Raw genomic sequence first — 13,983 nt, forward strand, 5'->3', positions numbered from 1 at the left:
CTAGTATGGCAGATAACGGGAAGCCGAAGGGGGTCCCTCAAGTGAAACAATGACAATGGCTCAAGAGAAAAAAAACACCCATGAGGAACAAAAGCCGAAGAGCTGGAGATGGGGATCTGGATAAACGTAACGGCAATTCAAGAAAACCGTAAATTGGACCTTTGTACGGAATGATCGAAGGAAAAGGAAGTCAGTTGCTTCATTTTGCCTTTGAGAAAAATCCAAAAATCAAGTCGTGGACTGAACAACAATGCGATGGGGGTATCTTTCGAAACTAGAAATATGACCGAGGTAAAAAAGAGAAGGAGGAGGAGGAGGAAGGGAACCCCAACCATGCAGCAGAGTCCTGTTTCTTTCCTCTACCTGTTTCCCTTCCTCCTCCGTTAAACAACCATGACGATTTTGCACCGAACGTGAACACCTTTCTCCGCACCTGCCATCCAGGGAGGAAAAAGGTCAAGGCAAAAAAAGATTTCCCCCTTCGACCCCGGGGGAACTTTTTCCTCAAGGATTAAGAGATGCAGGGTAGAACGTGTCCACCGCCACACTCTTGAGGGTACCACCTAATCATGTCTCTCATCCACTGTGCTCTCCTATGGGACTCGGAAAACTGCGCGTTCTCGAGCTCCTTTTCGTGACCGATACCGTAGTTCTTTATCGCAGCGAATCTTTCATCGGATTTTCGTCGACGGACGACTTCAGATATTAAGGCGGTTTCGAAGTTGCTCGATGGCGCTAAGGATAAGTAATTGTAAATTAGAATCTGAGTTCGTGTTTCCGTTTCGATCGCGACTCTTCCTCTTTCAATTTTCTCTCTTATGTAAAACTTCGACAGGACATTGTAGATTGGTAAGACGTACTGTAAGCAAACTGGACCCAGTCTTCGATGGATCCTTCATCGATTGCTTCCTCGTCATCAGAACCCTCCATAACTTCATCTTCATCAACTTTCTTCTTCATGTCGTTTTGAACAAAACACCCTCTTCTTCTCCTCGTCGTCGGCGCGTTTCCCTTAGCTGCAGGGACTTGAATCGGCAACGACCTTGCCATTTTGGAAACCCCAGTTTCCTCGTGGTCGCAATCACAATCGTCACATCCGCAGTCGCTATCTGGATAAAACACCGGACTCTCGTACCCGCTAGCCGCGGAACTACCGCTTCCGCTGCTACTTGCGCTGCTCGAGTAATTTTCGTACGTTCTCGTCCTCCTCAATGGTGAGTGAAAGAATACTTCAGAAGAAGTACTACCCCTCCTACTTGCCGTTTGCATTGGATGGGCGTATTCGTAATTTGGCAGTTTGATGTCTGCGTCTTCAACGCCCTGTGTTTGCAAACGCGCAAGACAAATCGATGGACGACGAGATGTATCGGCTGCGGTGGGGATATCTAAGTGAATGGGTGCAATAAGAGCTGAGTTATCGTTTTCGAAATCTTCTGGGACCTCTTTTTGGGAAATTGTAATTGTTTCGTAAACGTTGGCGGGGAGGAACCAAGAGGAATCTGGGGTATCGATGTCTGATAGGTCTTCCTCAATGATCAGGGCGGAGATATGACGGGGAGGTAGGCCGTGAGTGTTCACTGTAGGCCTGAGGGGTGGGGATTGGAGGTATGCTTTAATTGGCATTTAATATGTTAAAGAGTAAATGATTTTACTCGTAGATGGTATATAGTTGTGTGAAGTTATTGAATACAGTGTTTGAATAACTGTATGTAAAAGGTATAGTTTGGGATATACAAGTTAGTATATCTAAAATATAAGTTCCGTATATGGGAGTGACTTGTGTAGTCGAATTAGGCTTTGGGTGTATAATATGCATTGAAATGCTTTAGGGCTGTGCCTGGCGGTGTACAGCCTTATATACAGAACCAAGGAATACAAGGTATCAGACCACAATCGGGACGGACCACGGGGTTCCAGACTATACTAAAGCTGATTTTACATAGTTTATGACCCGGGGACTGCCCAGCTGGCACTCCTCTCCCCCTACGCTGTTCGGGGAAATATGGAGAAGTAACGATGTCATACAGCTTGATGCTAGAATCATGTCATGGCGAGGTCATGCATGTGGCCGTCAGAGTGCTTCTAACTCCCCCCGTCCTTTCGGGGTATTAAGACCTCTGATTCAACCTAGATCCATGAATGTTCCATTGTTCTTTACCCTTTTGATGAAGTTATTAGGGCTTCGCATAGTTTACCGTATGAGCACTATCGGGATGAATCGCGACAAGAACAGTTTCGTTGTTGTAATTTACAGGATGCGCAGACCACAGGTCAAGGTGGCGTGATAAAGTCTACATGCGAGATCTGAACAAGGATTAAACGGAAGGGAAGAAGGGCAAATCCAGCCTATCGCGGATCGACGCGCGAATCCCTTTAAGATCGAATGGGACCACATGTCGGGTTTATACGAAGGCTTAGTGGAGGTCGGATGGTTCCGCCTGCAACAGACGCTAGGATTTACCAGAGGTTTGCCCATTGTGGTGTGATATTTGGGCTAAGCGGCAGTGGCGTGACAAGTTTTTGCGTTGTCTGCAACAGTGGAGGTTGCTAATGTACACAACGTACGATTCGTATGAGCGAGACTATATATCGGAACTCCCTTCCCGCCCTAGCCAGCACAGCGGTTTTGATAGGGGCTTCTTACATGTTAAGTGTTATACGTCTCATGATCACGACGAAATTTTTCTTTCCTGATACCCTTTCGTCGCTTTCTATAACCCACAACGGAGTTCTACCCTCTGCCGCGGTGGATTCATCCGTTATCTTGAGCCCGTGAGGCGTTTGGTCATGGCCATGGCATCTGCCTAAGATTCCTAGTTGAAGATATTTTTTCTTGGGAGGATTAGAAGTCACTATGATCAGATGTTCGACGATGAAAGAAATATTTCGAACGGAATAAATTCCTTTTGAGGAGACCAACCGCTTTGACGGAATCCGACCTTGCGAGTAGAATTCGATTGCATAATTCGATTCGGAGTCCGATAGATTCTTTTTTTTTTTTTTTCAAACCGTTTAAGCTTTTGTCATAATCTCGGATGCAATGTCACGGAACCCATTCGACACGAACTCGTCGACCCGACCCGACCCTGCCCTGCCCATCATCGAACTGCCGACTTGATTTGACTTGACTATGGAAAGTAGGGAGCTCTGGATATATTGTACGCCCGGTAGAATAGGTCCTGGGATACCGACTGTACATGCCAGAACCCGTCAATTTCTCTTTGGCTGCCGTTACAGATAGAAAAGATTTCAGGAGAAAAAAACAAGTGTATCCAACCACAGTCACCTTCCACAAACTGCCTGTCAATCAGTACTACTGCTACCGCAGTTAGCATAAGCATGCTTACAATCCGAATTCAATTTGAAATTGGGAAGGATCCGGGCAAGGGGATATTATGTTGGGATAATAAGAAAGGGGAGGAACAGGAGGTTATACAAGCTCCGGTGTGACAACAGGACGGATTGGATTATTGTTACACAGAAAAGGCTTCTCAGGGCCCATCCCGGCTCTAGGCTCTAGACTCGGTTGGTTGGCGGATGATTGGCAGCAATTTGTGTTGCCATGTCGTTGAACTCAACTCCGCCTGGAGATAAGACGTTCAAGGCCTGTGAAAAGATGTCTGAACCGATTCACTGCATGGTATCGATATATTATAATTATACCGTGAAAATTGTAGTGATGAGGGGAAAAAGATGTCTTCGAGTGATATCTGCATTTTACCCAATAAAGGGCAATTACATTGATATCGATATTAGGAACTTTGAGAGAGAAGAAGAAGAAAAAGTTGCTTGCTTATCGTTCGAAGTACCTTTTTGATAAACTCGAGTCAGAAGAAGCGGCGTTCTGGCGGTTCCCTGGATAAGGCCACCCACCCAACCGCAAACCCTCTCCTTCAAAGGCTTCAAATTCTCGATTATCGCCGACGAAAGGAATGCCTCCAAAAAATACCCCCCAGGAAAAACTCTAGAGCTGATACCCCCAAGCCAAGAACAGAGGCAGCGGTTCCTGTGACTCCCTCAATTAAATGCCCATCGAACAAAAAAAGAGAGACTCGTCCAAATTTTCCCTCGCCTTCAAATTGCAACATCTTGCAGGAAGTTTTTTGCTATGTACCGTGATAGTTCTGTGATCGCAGTTTTCGCATAACACCACATACATGATCCCTGTTTCCAAACACATCCAACCCCGCAAATCCCTCTCTGATAGGACCTCCGCAGAACAACATTTTAGCCCGTCACACCATGTGATACCCCAACCTTGACAATTTTTTTCAACCGACGTGAATTCGAACCACCAAAGGTAGCTGAGAAGCAGAAGATGCCTAGGCAATGCGTTCTCGTTAGCTTGAAGCGGTCGCGAGTAATGCAGAAACCTGCATGATCGTCCGTAGCTAACGCAGTTGATGGATTCGGTATGGATTTGAGGGTGGAGAAGGAAAAAACAGGATACTAGACTTGCAGACCATGCAATGAGAGGAGGCGGTCGTGATCACTTGCGCGACCCTCCAACATATCTAGTAGCTCACCGGATGCGGGGAAAGTTGCGATTTCCTCCCCTTCCTTTCCTTCCTTTACCCTTCCTTTCCCTGCTGGGCTTCAGTCCATGACGTCCACTTATATCAACCCTCATACCCCGTTCTCAGTTCATGTTCAACGAAAACATCTAGTCAATTCGTATAATTATCATTTCGACACTCAAATTTAATCTTAATCTTTAATACCTTCCGGATCCATCCTCACAACCTTTTCTCCCTCTCACAACTCTACCAAGCTTCATTCTTGCCTACCGTCAAAATCCAACATCACACAAAATGTTCTACATTCCAAAAACCACACCTTCCCGTCGAATGTCTCTAAAATCAAAAACCAACCAATCACCAGCCAGAACATTCCAAAATGCTAGCAAACGAGCTTTCGACTGTATGATCCAGTCTCTCGCCACAATTTCCCTTGCATACGGCCACTACCCAGTTATGCCACCACCCTGCCAACATCAACATCAACGCCAACCTGCAAGACCGAATACATCTTGCAGCGTCCATTCTGTTCCCGACAGGATTGCAAGAAACCACAATGAAAAAGAACGACAAAAAATTCAACTAGCTGCAAAACATCGACCGCAATCTGAGGTGATTTACATTAGGCACAATGAATTTCAAGATTCGATAGATTCACTAGCATATATGGGATATCGAGAAGTTCACGCTAGAGAATTCCTTTGAAAGGAATAATCTCGAGTTATATTTTCCTTTAGGTGATATATTATTTCCTTTTCTGTACACTAGTCTATTATTACGAGTAGAGAGAAGAAACGAGAGAAGGAAACAAGAGGGAGAAAAGAAGAACTTGATATCTAAAGAACGAACCCAGCAGTCAATTACAATCGGGGGAATTAGTGTGCCCGAGAACGAAGATCACCAGGTATGAAAAAAAAAAGCACCACTCAAAAAAGGCTATGAATAGGAAAGCAAACGTTCCACCCTAGTGGCCAATCACTAATGCTCTAGCTCCAGTCTGCTATAATCGCAAGAACGGAAGAACAAGCAAGTCTACAAAAGACAGACAGACCTTTCAACAACGAAAACCAAACATCCCGCAGCCATTACAACAACTGGTCTGTCTTCAATCCGTTCCCAAGTTTAATCTCAAAACTTCGCAATTTGCTCCCTTAATGTCGCCGCCGAAGACTCAATCTGTGCCCTCTCCTTATCATTAAGAGGGAGTGGGATTTGGGTGACGACTCCGTTTCGACCAACAACAGCTGGCAAGCTAATACAACATTGGTGCTCATCGTGCCAGCAGCTGAGAGGGTAAACAGGACGTTGATCGAAGAGGATGGCTTCGCAGATATTGGCAGCAGTAGCACCGATACCGTACGAGGTGAAGCCTTTCGCTTTAATTATTGCGTTAGCTTTCCCCGAAACTAGCTTGCCAATCTCAACTTTCTCTTCGTCGGAGATATCGTCGATAAGAGAGATATGGGCTCCAGAGACGGTGGCAGAGGACCAAGCGACCTAGATTTAACAGAAATGGGTTAATAAAAGGATTTCCCTTGACAGCATGTTGACTATCAATTGTAATATCTAAAAGGAGAAGAAAAAACAGAAATACTCGGAAAGAAAGTCAGAAGTGAAACTTACACATTGAGAGTCACCATGTTCACCAATAACGTAAGCATTGATTGAATTATCCGAGATCTGATTTTTTTTCGAAACAAGCAAGTTAGTATCTAGATCGATCTATGTCTAAAATAGGTCCGATCTGGATCAAGGGGTGCGGCTTACATTCAATCTCTGAGCAAGAAGCCCACGAAGACGGATGGAATCCAGCAAGGTTCCAGATCCCAGAACCTGGTTCTTGGGAAGTCCACTCATCTGCTGGGTGAAGTGGGTCAAGACATCCACGGGATTCGCAACCAGCAAGATGATAGCTAGCGGATTGATGGGGTGCAAGCCCTTAAGAACGCTTCCGAGGACCTTGTAATTCTTCTCGATCAGGTCCAACCGAGTCTCGCCGGGCTTTTGCTTGGCACCGGCCGTGATGACAATAATATCCGACTGTCCGGCCTCCTGGGGGGTGGCGTATTTGATACGAACGTTGGTAAGATAAGTGGCGTCCTGTAGATCCTGGACCTGAGCTTTGCAGAGGTCTTCAGCGATATCGACGAGACGAACTTCCGCGCAGACACGACGGAGCATAAGGGTGTGGGCAATTGTGCACCCCACGGACCCCGCACCGATGATAGCGACGCTGGTATAGCTGTTTGTAGTAGTGGCCATGACTGCCGGATTATCCTGGTGAGTGTGATTTTTTTACTCTTTGAAGGGTATGATATGCTGATGGTATGTGATATAGAGAGCGGTTGGCTTTCAATTGGTTATGATCAATAACGGTTGAAGTCGGTGAGGTTTATGTCTGGAGAGGAGTTCCAATCAGCAAAAACGAACCTTCCAAGAGGAGCCGCCTAAACACGGCCTTTAATACGGAGTACAAGGACTTACGTTCGACTCCAGGTGAGACGATTCGCAGTGCGGCTTAATTTCTGTGTTGATCTGTAGACGATATGCAACGCAAGAACTGGTAACGGACTGCCTATGCCCGTCGAACAGTACCTGACTTTTATATCTTTAGATTACTTAAGTGGCTATCTGTTTGAGCTCTTCGAATAGGACAGTATTCTTGGAGTTGAGGCTTCCAAGACTCCTTTCCCCTCGGAGCTTCGTCGGATAATCTTTCTGCCTTGTGACGGGCATGGCATTCCACGATGTTCCCAATTTTGGCTTACAATTTTGGAACTTGCAAACTCAATTTCGGTGCCAAATCGAACCATATTCATGACAAGTCCGGCATCACGAAAGCGGCGGCGCGGCTCTGACAATTGCATGTTCTCAGGTGCAACATGCCAAACAGAGTCTATAAACGGATCCACCGAAATGAATCCTCACAAGAAAAGATAAAAAAATTTTCCGCAGATTACGATAGCTAACTTGGGCCATGGTGCCAGCAGCTGCCTTGCATCTGATGCAAAGGCCGAGAAAAGCTGGCCATAGCTCAGCTCAGGATTTAGGACATCTCTAGGATCAGATTCGATCTCATGCGAATCTCGAGATTGTGTCGTTATACCGTTTCTAGGCTGGCGTCATTCTTCGCCAGCGATTTGCGCGGCGGTTCGCTGTCCCCTGCACAGAGAACCAGGTCCAAGATAGCTCCGGTGCCACAAAACCGTCCAGAGGGTGTCTCTCGGTAAGGTGGGGGGTTCCGGCCCACAGTGGACCCAAAACCACGCAGACCCTGGTCGCAGTTTTCCCAAGATGCAACCAAAGCAGTGAGGTCATGCGAAAGTGGCCTGACCATTGTCCGACAGTCGACCTGTGGCTGTTGCAAAAATTTTCAATTGTTAGCAAACAAGCAAAAACACACCACACCAAAAACTAATTTTGGCGAACAAACGGGGGGCGAGAGACTAGGGTGATGTCCACATCTTGGGGCTGTTCCTCGGAATGAACCGCCCGAGCGTGGGTCGTGCGCCCCATGCTGCGCAGCACGTTGGGGCGAGATGGTTCGGGGCGCTAATGCACGGGTAGCATGATATTTTACGATTCGCGAAACGGTTTTGCGAAGATGGGCTATCAAGCCTTGACCCAATGTAGGGCCTAACGGCGACAATCACTTGAGTGAGAACGATACGCTGCCTTTCTTGCGATTTTGGTGGCATTCTTTTAACCCGGCGGAGCCCGTTACAAGTAGCAAGCAGGCCAGGCAGGATTTTACTCGCCTTCCCTTGCAAAATATGTAGCTGCCACGACCGCCAATCTGTCAATCAGCTCTTATCTTGCAGGTAATTGTTGAGAGAACTGAAGCTGGAAGAGGCGCTCGACGTTCTAGACGTCAGAATACGAAAGTCACGGAATTCTTCAAATCCGTGTCCGACATTTAGCACTGCGTGGAGCTCTGACCCGCGGCTGGATATCCTTCTCCGGAATAATCCAGGCAGCTCGCTGTAAACTGCACAGCTAATCGCAAGCTGGCAGCTTACCATGCCGTGCCTTGACCACATCACAAAAAATTATTCACCGATCTGTGCTATCACGATTGCAACCGTTTTATTTTTATTTTTATTTTTTATTTTTTTTCTTGGATGATATCACGGGATTTGCAGATGGTTTTCTCATATATAAAGACGATTGGTTCCCGCCAAGAATGCATCTTCTACCACCAGCAGAACAGCAATCGAATAACATCTTTGTTACGTTCAAATCTAACTTTTACAATTTCATCTCTGGTTGAGTCCATTTGGACGAAACAAGCTTATCAAAATGCCAATGCATTTGCATATGCACATCAACTCAAAAGACCGAACAGCGGTCGCTTCGAATCCGGGTGCTCCAGATTCGGATGTTACAATAAATCCGGCTGATCTCGAGGGCATGGAAATATGCCATCACGTCGAGACACTAGACGTACGCAACTTCAATTTTTCAAGGTTTTGATTTTAACAATCGCTGACAGGTTAATAGGAGAAACAACGATTGAGAAAACTCGATTGGGGTTTAATACCATGGCTCTCTTTACTATATTTGCTGGCTTTCCTTACTCGTACGTTCAACATATCAAAATATCGACATCTTATGAACTCAACTAATGAGTGCTTTGTATAGGTACAAACATTGGAAATGCCAAACTCGCCGGTTTTACAACAGCCATCCATCTCGATTCGAGTGGTGAACAGTACAATCTCGCCCTCGCTCTATTCTTCATTTCCTACTCGCTTTTCGAACCCGCCTCCAATGTCCTCCTTAAGATGCTCAAGCCCAATCACTACTTGACGCTTCTTATGGTTCTCTGTGGTATCATTACAATTAGTACCGGTTTTGTTTCAAACGCCGGAGGCCTCTTCGCCGCTAGATTCTGCTTGGGTGTCGTCCAAGCCGGTGTTTTCCCAGGTGTCAACTACATTCTTTCTTGTTGGTACCGTCGTTCCGAACTTGGTTTCCGAAGTGCGATCTTCTTCTCCGCAGCTGCCATTTCCGGTTCCTTCGGTGGTCTGCTCGCCTACGGTTTACAACAAATGGACGGTGTCGCCGGAAGAGGTGGTTGGTCCTGGATCTTTATCATCGAGGGTATCATCGTCGTCCTTATCGGTATCATCTCTTGGTGGATGGTATTCAACTTCCCAGACGATTACGCCAACAAGCCCAACAACAAACGTGCGAAACTCATCAGATGTATCGAAGAAAACAGTCACAGAAGAGACTCAATCCCAGCCGATACACCACCAGAGCGACCATTCTCCCAAACACTCAAGCTTAGCTTGACAGATTGGAAGACATGGACTGGTATTATGATCTACGGTGGTGCCGCTGGTCCTCTCTTCGCCTTCTCGCTTTTCCTTCCTTCGATCATTGCGGATATGGGAACATACAGTCCGACAACTTCCCAGCTTCTTACAATCCCACCATACGTCGTCGGCTGTATCGCCACTCTTGTCATCGCATTGATCGCCGATAGAACCGCCCAACGTGGTCTTTGCAGTATTTTCACCTGTCTCTTCGCCATTCTCGGTTTCTTCCTTTTGTTGTTTGGCAAGAACGTCGCAATGAAGTACACCGGTACCTTCCTTGCTGCCATCGGTATCTACCCATGTATCCCCAACGCTGTAGCATGGAGTTCAAACAACATTATCGACCCTGGCAAGCGTGGGTTGTCTCTTGGTTTCGTCATCGGTCTTGGTAACTTGGCTGGTGTTGTCAACTGTTTCGTCTACAGACAGCAGGACAAGCCCGACTACAAGTTGGGACACGGCGTCGTTTTGGGTTTCTTGATTGTCCTGTTGTTGGGTGGTAGTTGTTTGCAGCATTTCTTGTTGGTTAGGGAGAACCAGAAGAAGAGAGAGCATTTGGCTTATATCGCCGACCGGGAGAAGAACGGTACTCAAGAGGAGCTTAAGAAGATTGAAGAAGAAAACAGGAAGAGAAGAGAAGACGGTAATGAGGATAGGTACGTTTCTTATTCCAAACTATCAAAATATGTTAAGGTTGAATTCAAGCTAATTGGCAACTTTCTAGTGACGACAACTTTGTCTACGTCGAGTGATTTCTTTCGATATTTCCAACATTCCTTTTTTTTTTTCCCTTTATTATCTTTTAATTTTCACTCCTTATGATTCACTTTTTACGTACATCTACGATATACCAATTTGTTGCATTTTAGCTACGGGTTTTAGACGGATTTTGTTTTTCAGTTGATGTTTCAAGACTCCATACGTTTAGATTTTTAGACCTGTCGATATTTCCTGTCATTTTAAATTTCGGGAGGGTTTTGTACAATAATTGTACCTGTCGATTCGGGCACTCACGCAGGCATACACTACTGCGGTCAAAAGCTGAAGGCCGGATAGAATGGCTTTATTAATGGTATTCTAATAACAAACACAAGCGCTCCGGCCCCTGATATAAAAGTGACGTCAGCTAGCCCAGCTAGCTTTGAGATATACTTTAATTTTTAGTTCTATATGATACACATATCAATTCCCCGCGCCTAGACTTCCGATTCCATACTTCCGCCAAAACATCTCACGAGCTTTCAGTTCTTTATCTTGGTGCAACTCCGACCTCCGTCTTTTCATCTCCTCTCGCTGCTCTGGAGTGGCATATACCTGTCCTTCATCGTCGTCTTCGTCTTCATCACCCTCTTCTAGAACAGTATTATTCGTATTTAGGGGTTGTGATTGTGGCAAGGGCTCCTCCTTTTGTACTTGCGCCACGATAGGGTGACCGCCATACCACGCTTGCTCGTTTTCTTGAACCGGCGGGTGAGCGTTCACATATTCCTGCGGTGGATCATCGTAAATTCCTTCTTCGACCTGTTGTTGGAGGTATATCCCGTTGTGATACATATTGTTATGCATATACATCCCACCAGCACCGGTATCCACCTCATCCATGAGAAACATTCCACTTTGTTGGCGTAGATGGAGGAGGTCGTTATATGTCCTTGCAATGTTTGAGAAATGGTCGGTTTGTTGGTGTAGGTCCATGTTATTTTCCATATGAGCATTTGAAGTCTCATCCTCTGCCTCTTCGGCGCCGTGATGTTGATAGAGTGCTTCACGAAAATTCATGAGTTCGGATAATATTAATGAACGGCGTTTCATTTCGTCTTGGATTGTGGGGGTTGGGGATTGGATTTGTAAATCTTCGGCTGGATGCTGGATAATTTGTGGAGCTTCTGCGAGAATTGAAGGTTCAGAGTTGACGATGCCATGTTGTACATGTTGGTCGGATGATGAAAGGGATAATGCATTGAATGCATCGGACAGAGGGTTCCAATCTGCGCCGTCATTAGTGGAGACGAGAAGATGTGTAGATGTGCACTGTTATAGTATAAAAAAATTAGATTCTTTTTTTTTTTTAAATGTCGATATGGTTTAAGTCAGGGGGTGAAAAGACATACGATATCACAGAAGAGACCGGCGTTTGAAGGGGGTGCTATGGATAAGGAAGCAGAAGCTCCGCATGAAGGGCAATATACTATCGAATGATGCTGTGTGGAAGCATCGTCCGGGGTATTTGATGCCATTGGATGGGTGTGGTCATATATCTCTGGCGGGGTTAACGTTGTGGAGGAAATGGGCGGCTGGGCGGCTGGGCGGCTAAGCTTTGAAGCTGAGTTTTGCAAGTGTTGGATTTGGTAAAAGATTTATTTTCGAAATTTTCTCTTAAGCTTCCTGCCTGAAAATATTTACTAAGGAACTATGAATCTTTGAGTCGAATCACAAGAAACAGATATAAAAATATACGTAGGAGGGAAAAGAAGTTTTCCAAGCTGCATGTGAGGTCCCGCTTTGACCTTTTTTGGACCAACGTATAATGCATCTAGATCGTGAATCTGGGTTGGGAGGCTGAACATACCAAAAGTGGGGTTACGCTATTCCACACTCGATACAAGACATGACCGGTTGCCAGATGAAGAAGTGTAGCCGGAGAAATGAAGCATGAAATGCTTTGCTCTATTTTAGATACATGATGCGACTATCCTCACGTGGGTTTAATACTAAGTATTAGCCTAGGACGACGAAAATAGCGCCGTCGAATAGGACGTCAACGGCATATTTTTCCGGGTCCAATCCTATACATGAAACCTTTGTCTCTGCGCTAATGAATGTTGTCAATTTACATATCCACCGCTTGAAAAGATCATACCGGAAACAGAGAAAAGCATTGTTCTAGAGACATTGGATTTAGATAGTCTCAGGTATGAGATCAATGCCAAAGTAGTCTACACTCTGGAAAACGATGATACGACCAAGATCACAATCTCAATCAACAAAGAACAGATTACATTCTACATCAACAAACTCCCAGGTAGTAGTTGAAGAGCTTTTGAGGTAAAACCAGACAAATAATGTATCGGAAGGGGTTCTTTGCTTGAGGAATTCCGAGTGACCTGTGGCGGTGGCGTAGTTTGGGTAATAACGAGCTTCGGTAAAGTACTTGGCTTCCAGAACTTCCGAGCTCGTTTCGGCCATGTTATCAGAGTTATTGGCGGGGAGATTTTGGTTGAGCTTTATAAGGTCGAGACGAATGTCACGAAGGGCTCGGGGGATTTCTATGGCTGCATACATGTCAACCATTTTGGACTATGAAGCCCGCACTATTAAACTTGGTACATGCGAGATTGTTCAACTCTGATAGTCTAATTCAAAGTAATCCAGCGTTTGAAATGTACTGCTGCGCAACAGTGAAGTATCGAAATGCTTTTCGATGTCACAAATGTTAATACGTACCGGGAAAACAATTGTTCCCCACGACGGTATATCCTTGGCTATTTCAAACGAGTTATAGATAATGAATATACTTAGGCTGTATCATTGGAAGTTCTAGAATTTGGTCTTGGAATTGATAATTATGGGCTTTAACAGCCGTTCAAATTGCATTTTTGACCCAAAAAGAGCAGGAATATCGGTACCTGTCTATCATAGCCACCTCCGACGTATCTAGTCCATCTCGTGGAATGATCGAAGTAGCAGTACTCGATATTGCAGTATATTCCGGAAGACTAATTGAAACGAAACGTCTCCTAACCAAGCTTCATGAACGAAATCGTAACCGAGCCACAATATGCAAGCCACGCTCCTGACGATCACAACCATGCATGGAGAAATACTTGCCTCGATGTGCATAGTATAACTGAATCCACACAAGTCAATTAGATCGCGATACGGAGGTACATACGTACTTAAAGTATACGTACTCAAAGTTCAAGTGGCTCGCGGACAACAATAACGTTACTTCCGTGTATTCGTCAGCGGACACAGTACGACGTTAGCCAAATTAACCCTCAGCACCGCCAAGCTTCTCACACCATCCCAACGCTGAAATAATAACCTCCGAAGGAGACATATTAGCAAAGAGTATTCGCATTCCTGAGGGCTGTGCGCAGTGCCGGTTTCACTCTTTCGAAGGCGAGGTTTGTGTGTTTGTT

The 13,983-nt window shown here is 45.5% G+C and overlaps 5 protein-coding genes across 5 annotated transcripts; 1 reads left to right on the forward strand and 4 right to left on the reverse strand.

Annotated features, from left to right (window-relative positions):
• Positions 1–511: 511 nt before the first annotated feature.
• DFL_008137 (uncharacterized protein) lies at positions 512–1,623 on the reverse strand (the record flags this gene model as incomplete). Its single annotated transcript, XM_067637830.1, has 2 exons — positions 512–735; positions 861–1,623. 2 exons carry the CDS (start codon positions 1,621–1,623, stop codon positions 512–514), a joined length of 987 nt encoding a protein of 328 aa, XP_067485780.1.
• A 4,022-nt stretch (positions 1,624–5,645) lies between these two features.
• DFL_008138 (uncharacterized protein) lies at positions 5,646–6,779 on the reverse strand (the record flags this gene model as incomplete). Its single annotated transcript, XM_067637831.1, has 3 exons — positions 5,646–6,014; positions 6,141–6,197; positions 6,285–6,779. The coding sequence occupies 3 exons, from the start codon at positions 6,777–6,779 to the stop codon at positions 5,646–5,648; spliced, it is 921 nt and encodes a 306-aa protein (XP_067485781.1).
• Positions 6,780–8,816: 2,037 nt separating this feature from the next.
• On the forward strand, positions 8,817–10,593 carry DFL_008139 (uncharacterized protein; the record flags this gene model as incomplete). Its single annotated transcript, XM_067637832.1, has 4 exons — positions 8,817–8,960; positions 9,018–9,096; positions 9,159–10,497; positions 10,566–10,593. The coding sequence occupies 4 exons, from the start codon at positions 8,817–8,819 to the stop codon at positions 10,591–10,593; spliced, it is 1,590 nt and encodes a 529-aa protein (XP_067485782.1).
• Positions 10,594–11,023: 430 nt separating this feature from the next.
• DFL_008140 (uncharacterized protein) lies at positions 11,024–12,078 on the reverse strand (the record flags this gene model as incomplete). The annotated part of the gene is made up of 2 exons (XM_067637834.1): positions 11,024–11,872; positions 11,953–12,078. The coding sequence occupies 2 exons, from the start codon at positions 12,076–12,078 to the stop codon at positions 11,024–11,026; spliced, it is 975 nt and encodes a 324-aa protein (XP_067485783.1).
• A 739-nt stretch (positions 12,079–12,817) lies between these two features.
• DFL_008141 (uncharacterized protein) lies at positions 12,818–13,132 on the reverse strand (the record flags this gene model as incomplete). The annotated part of the gene is made up of 1 exon (XM_067637835.1): positions 12,818–13,132. One exon carries the CDS (start codon positions 13,130–13,132, stop codon positions 12,818–12,820), a length of 315 nt encoding a protein of 104 aa, XP_067485784.1.
• Between the last annotated feature and the right edge of the window lie 851 nt (positions 13,133–13,983).

This window comes from Arthrobotrys flagrans (genome assembly GCF_004000055.1).
Source record: "Arthrobotrys flagrans strain CBS H-5679 chromosome Unknown unitig_1, whole genome shotgun sequence".
NCBI classification, from domain to species: domain Eukaryota; kingdom Fungi; phylum Ascomycota; class Orbiliomycetes; order Orbiliales; family Orbiliaceae; genus Arthrobotrys; species Arthrobotrys flagrans.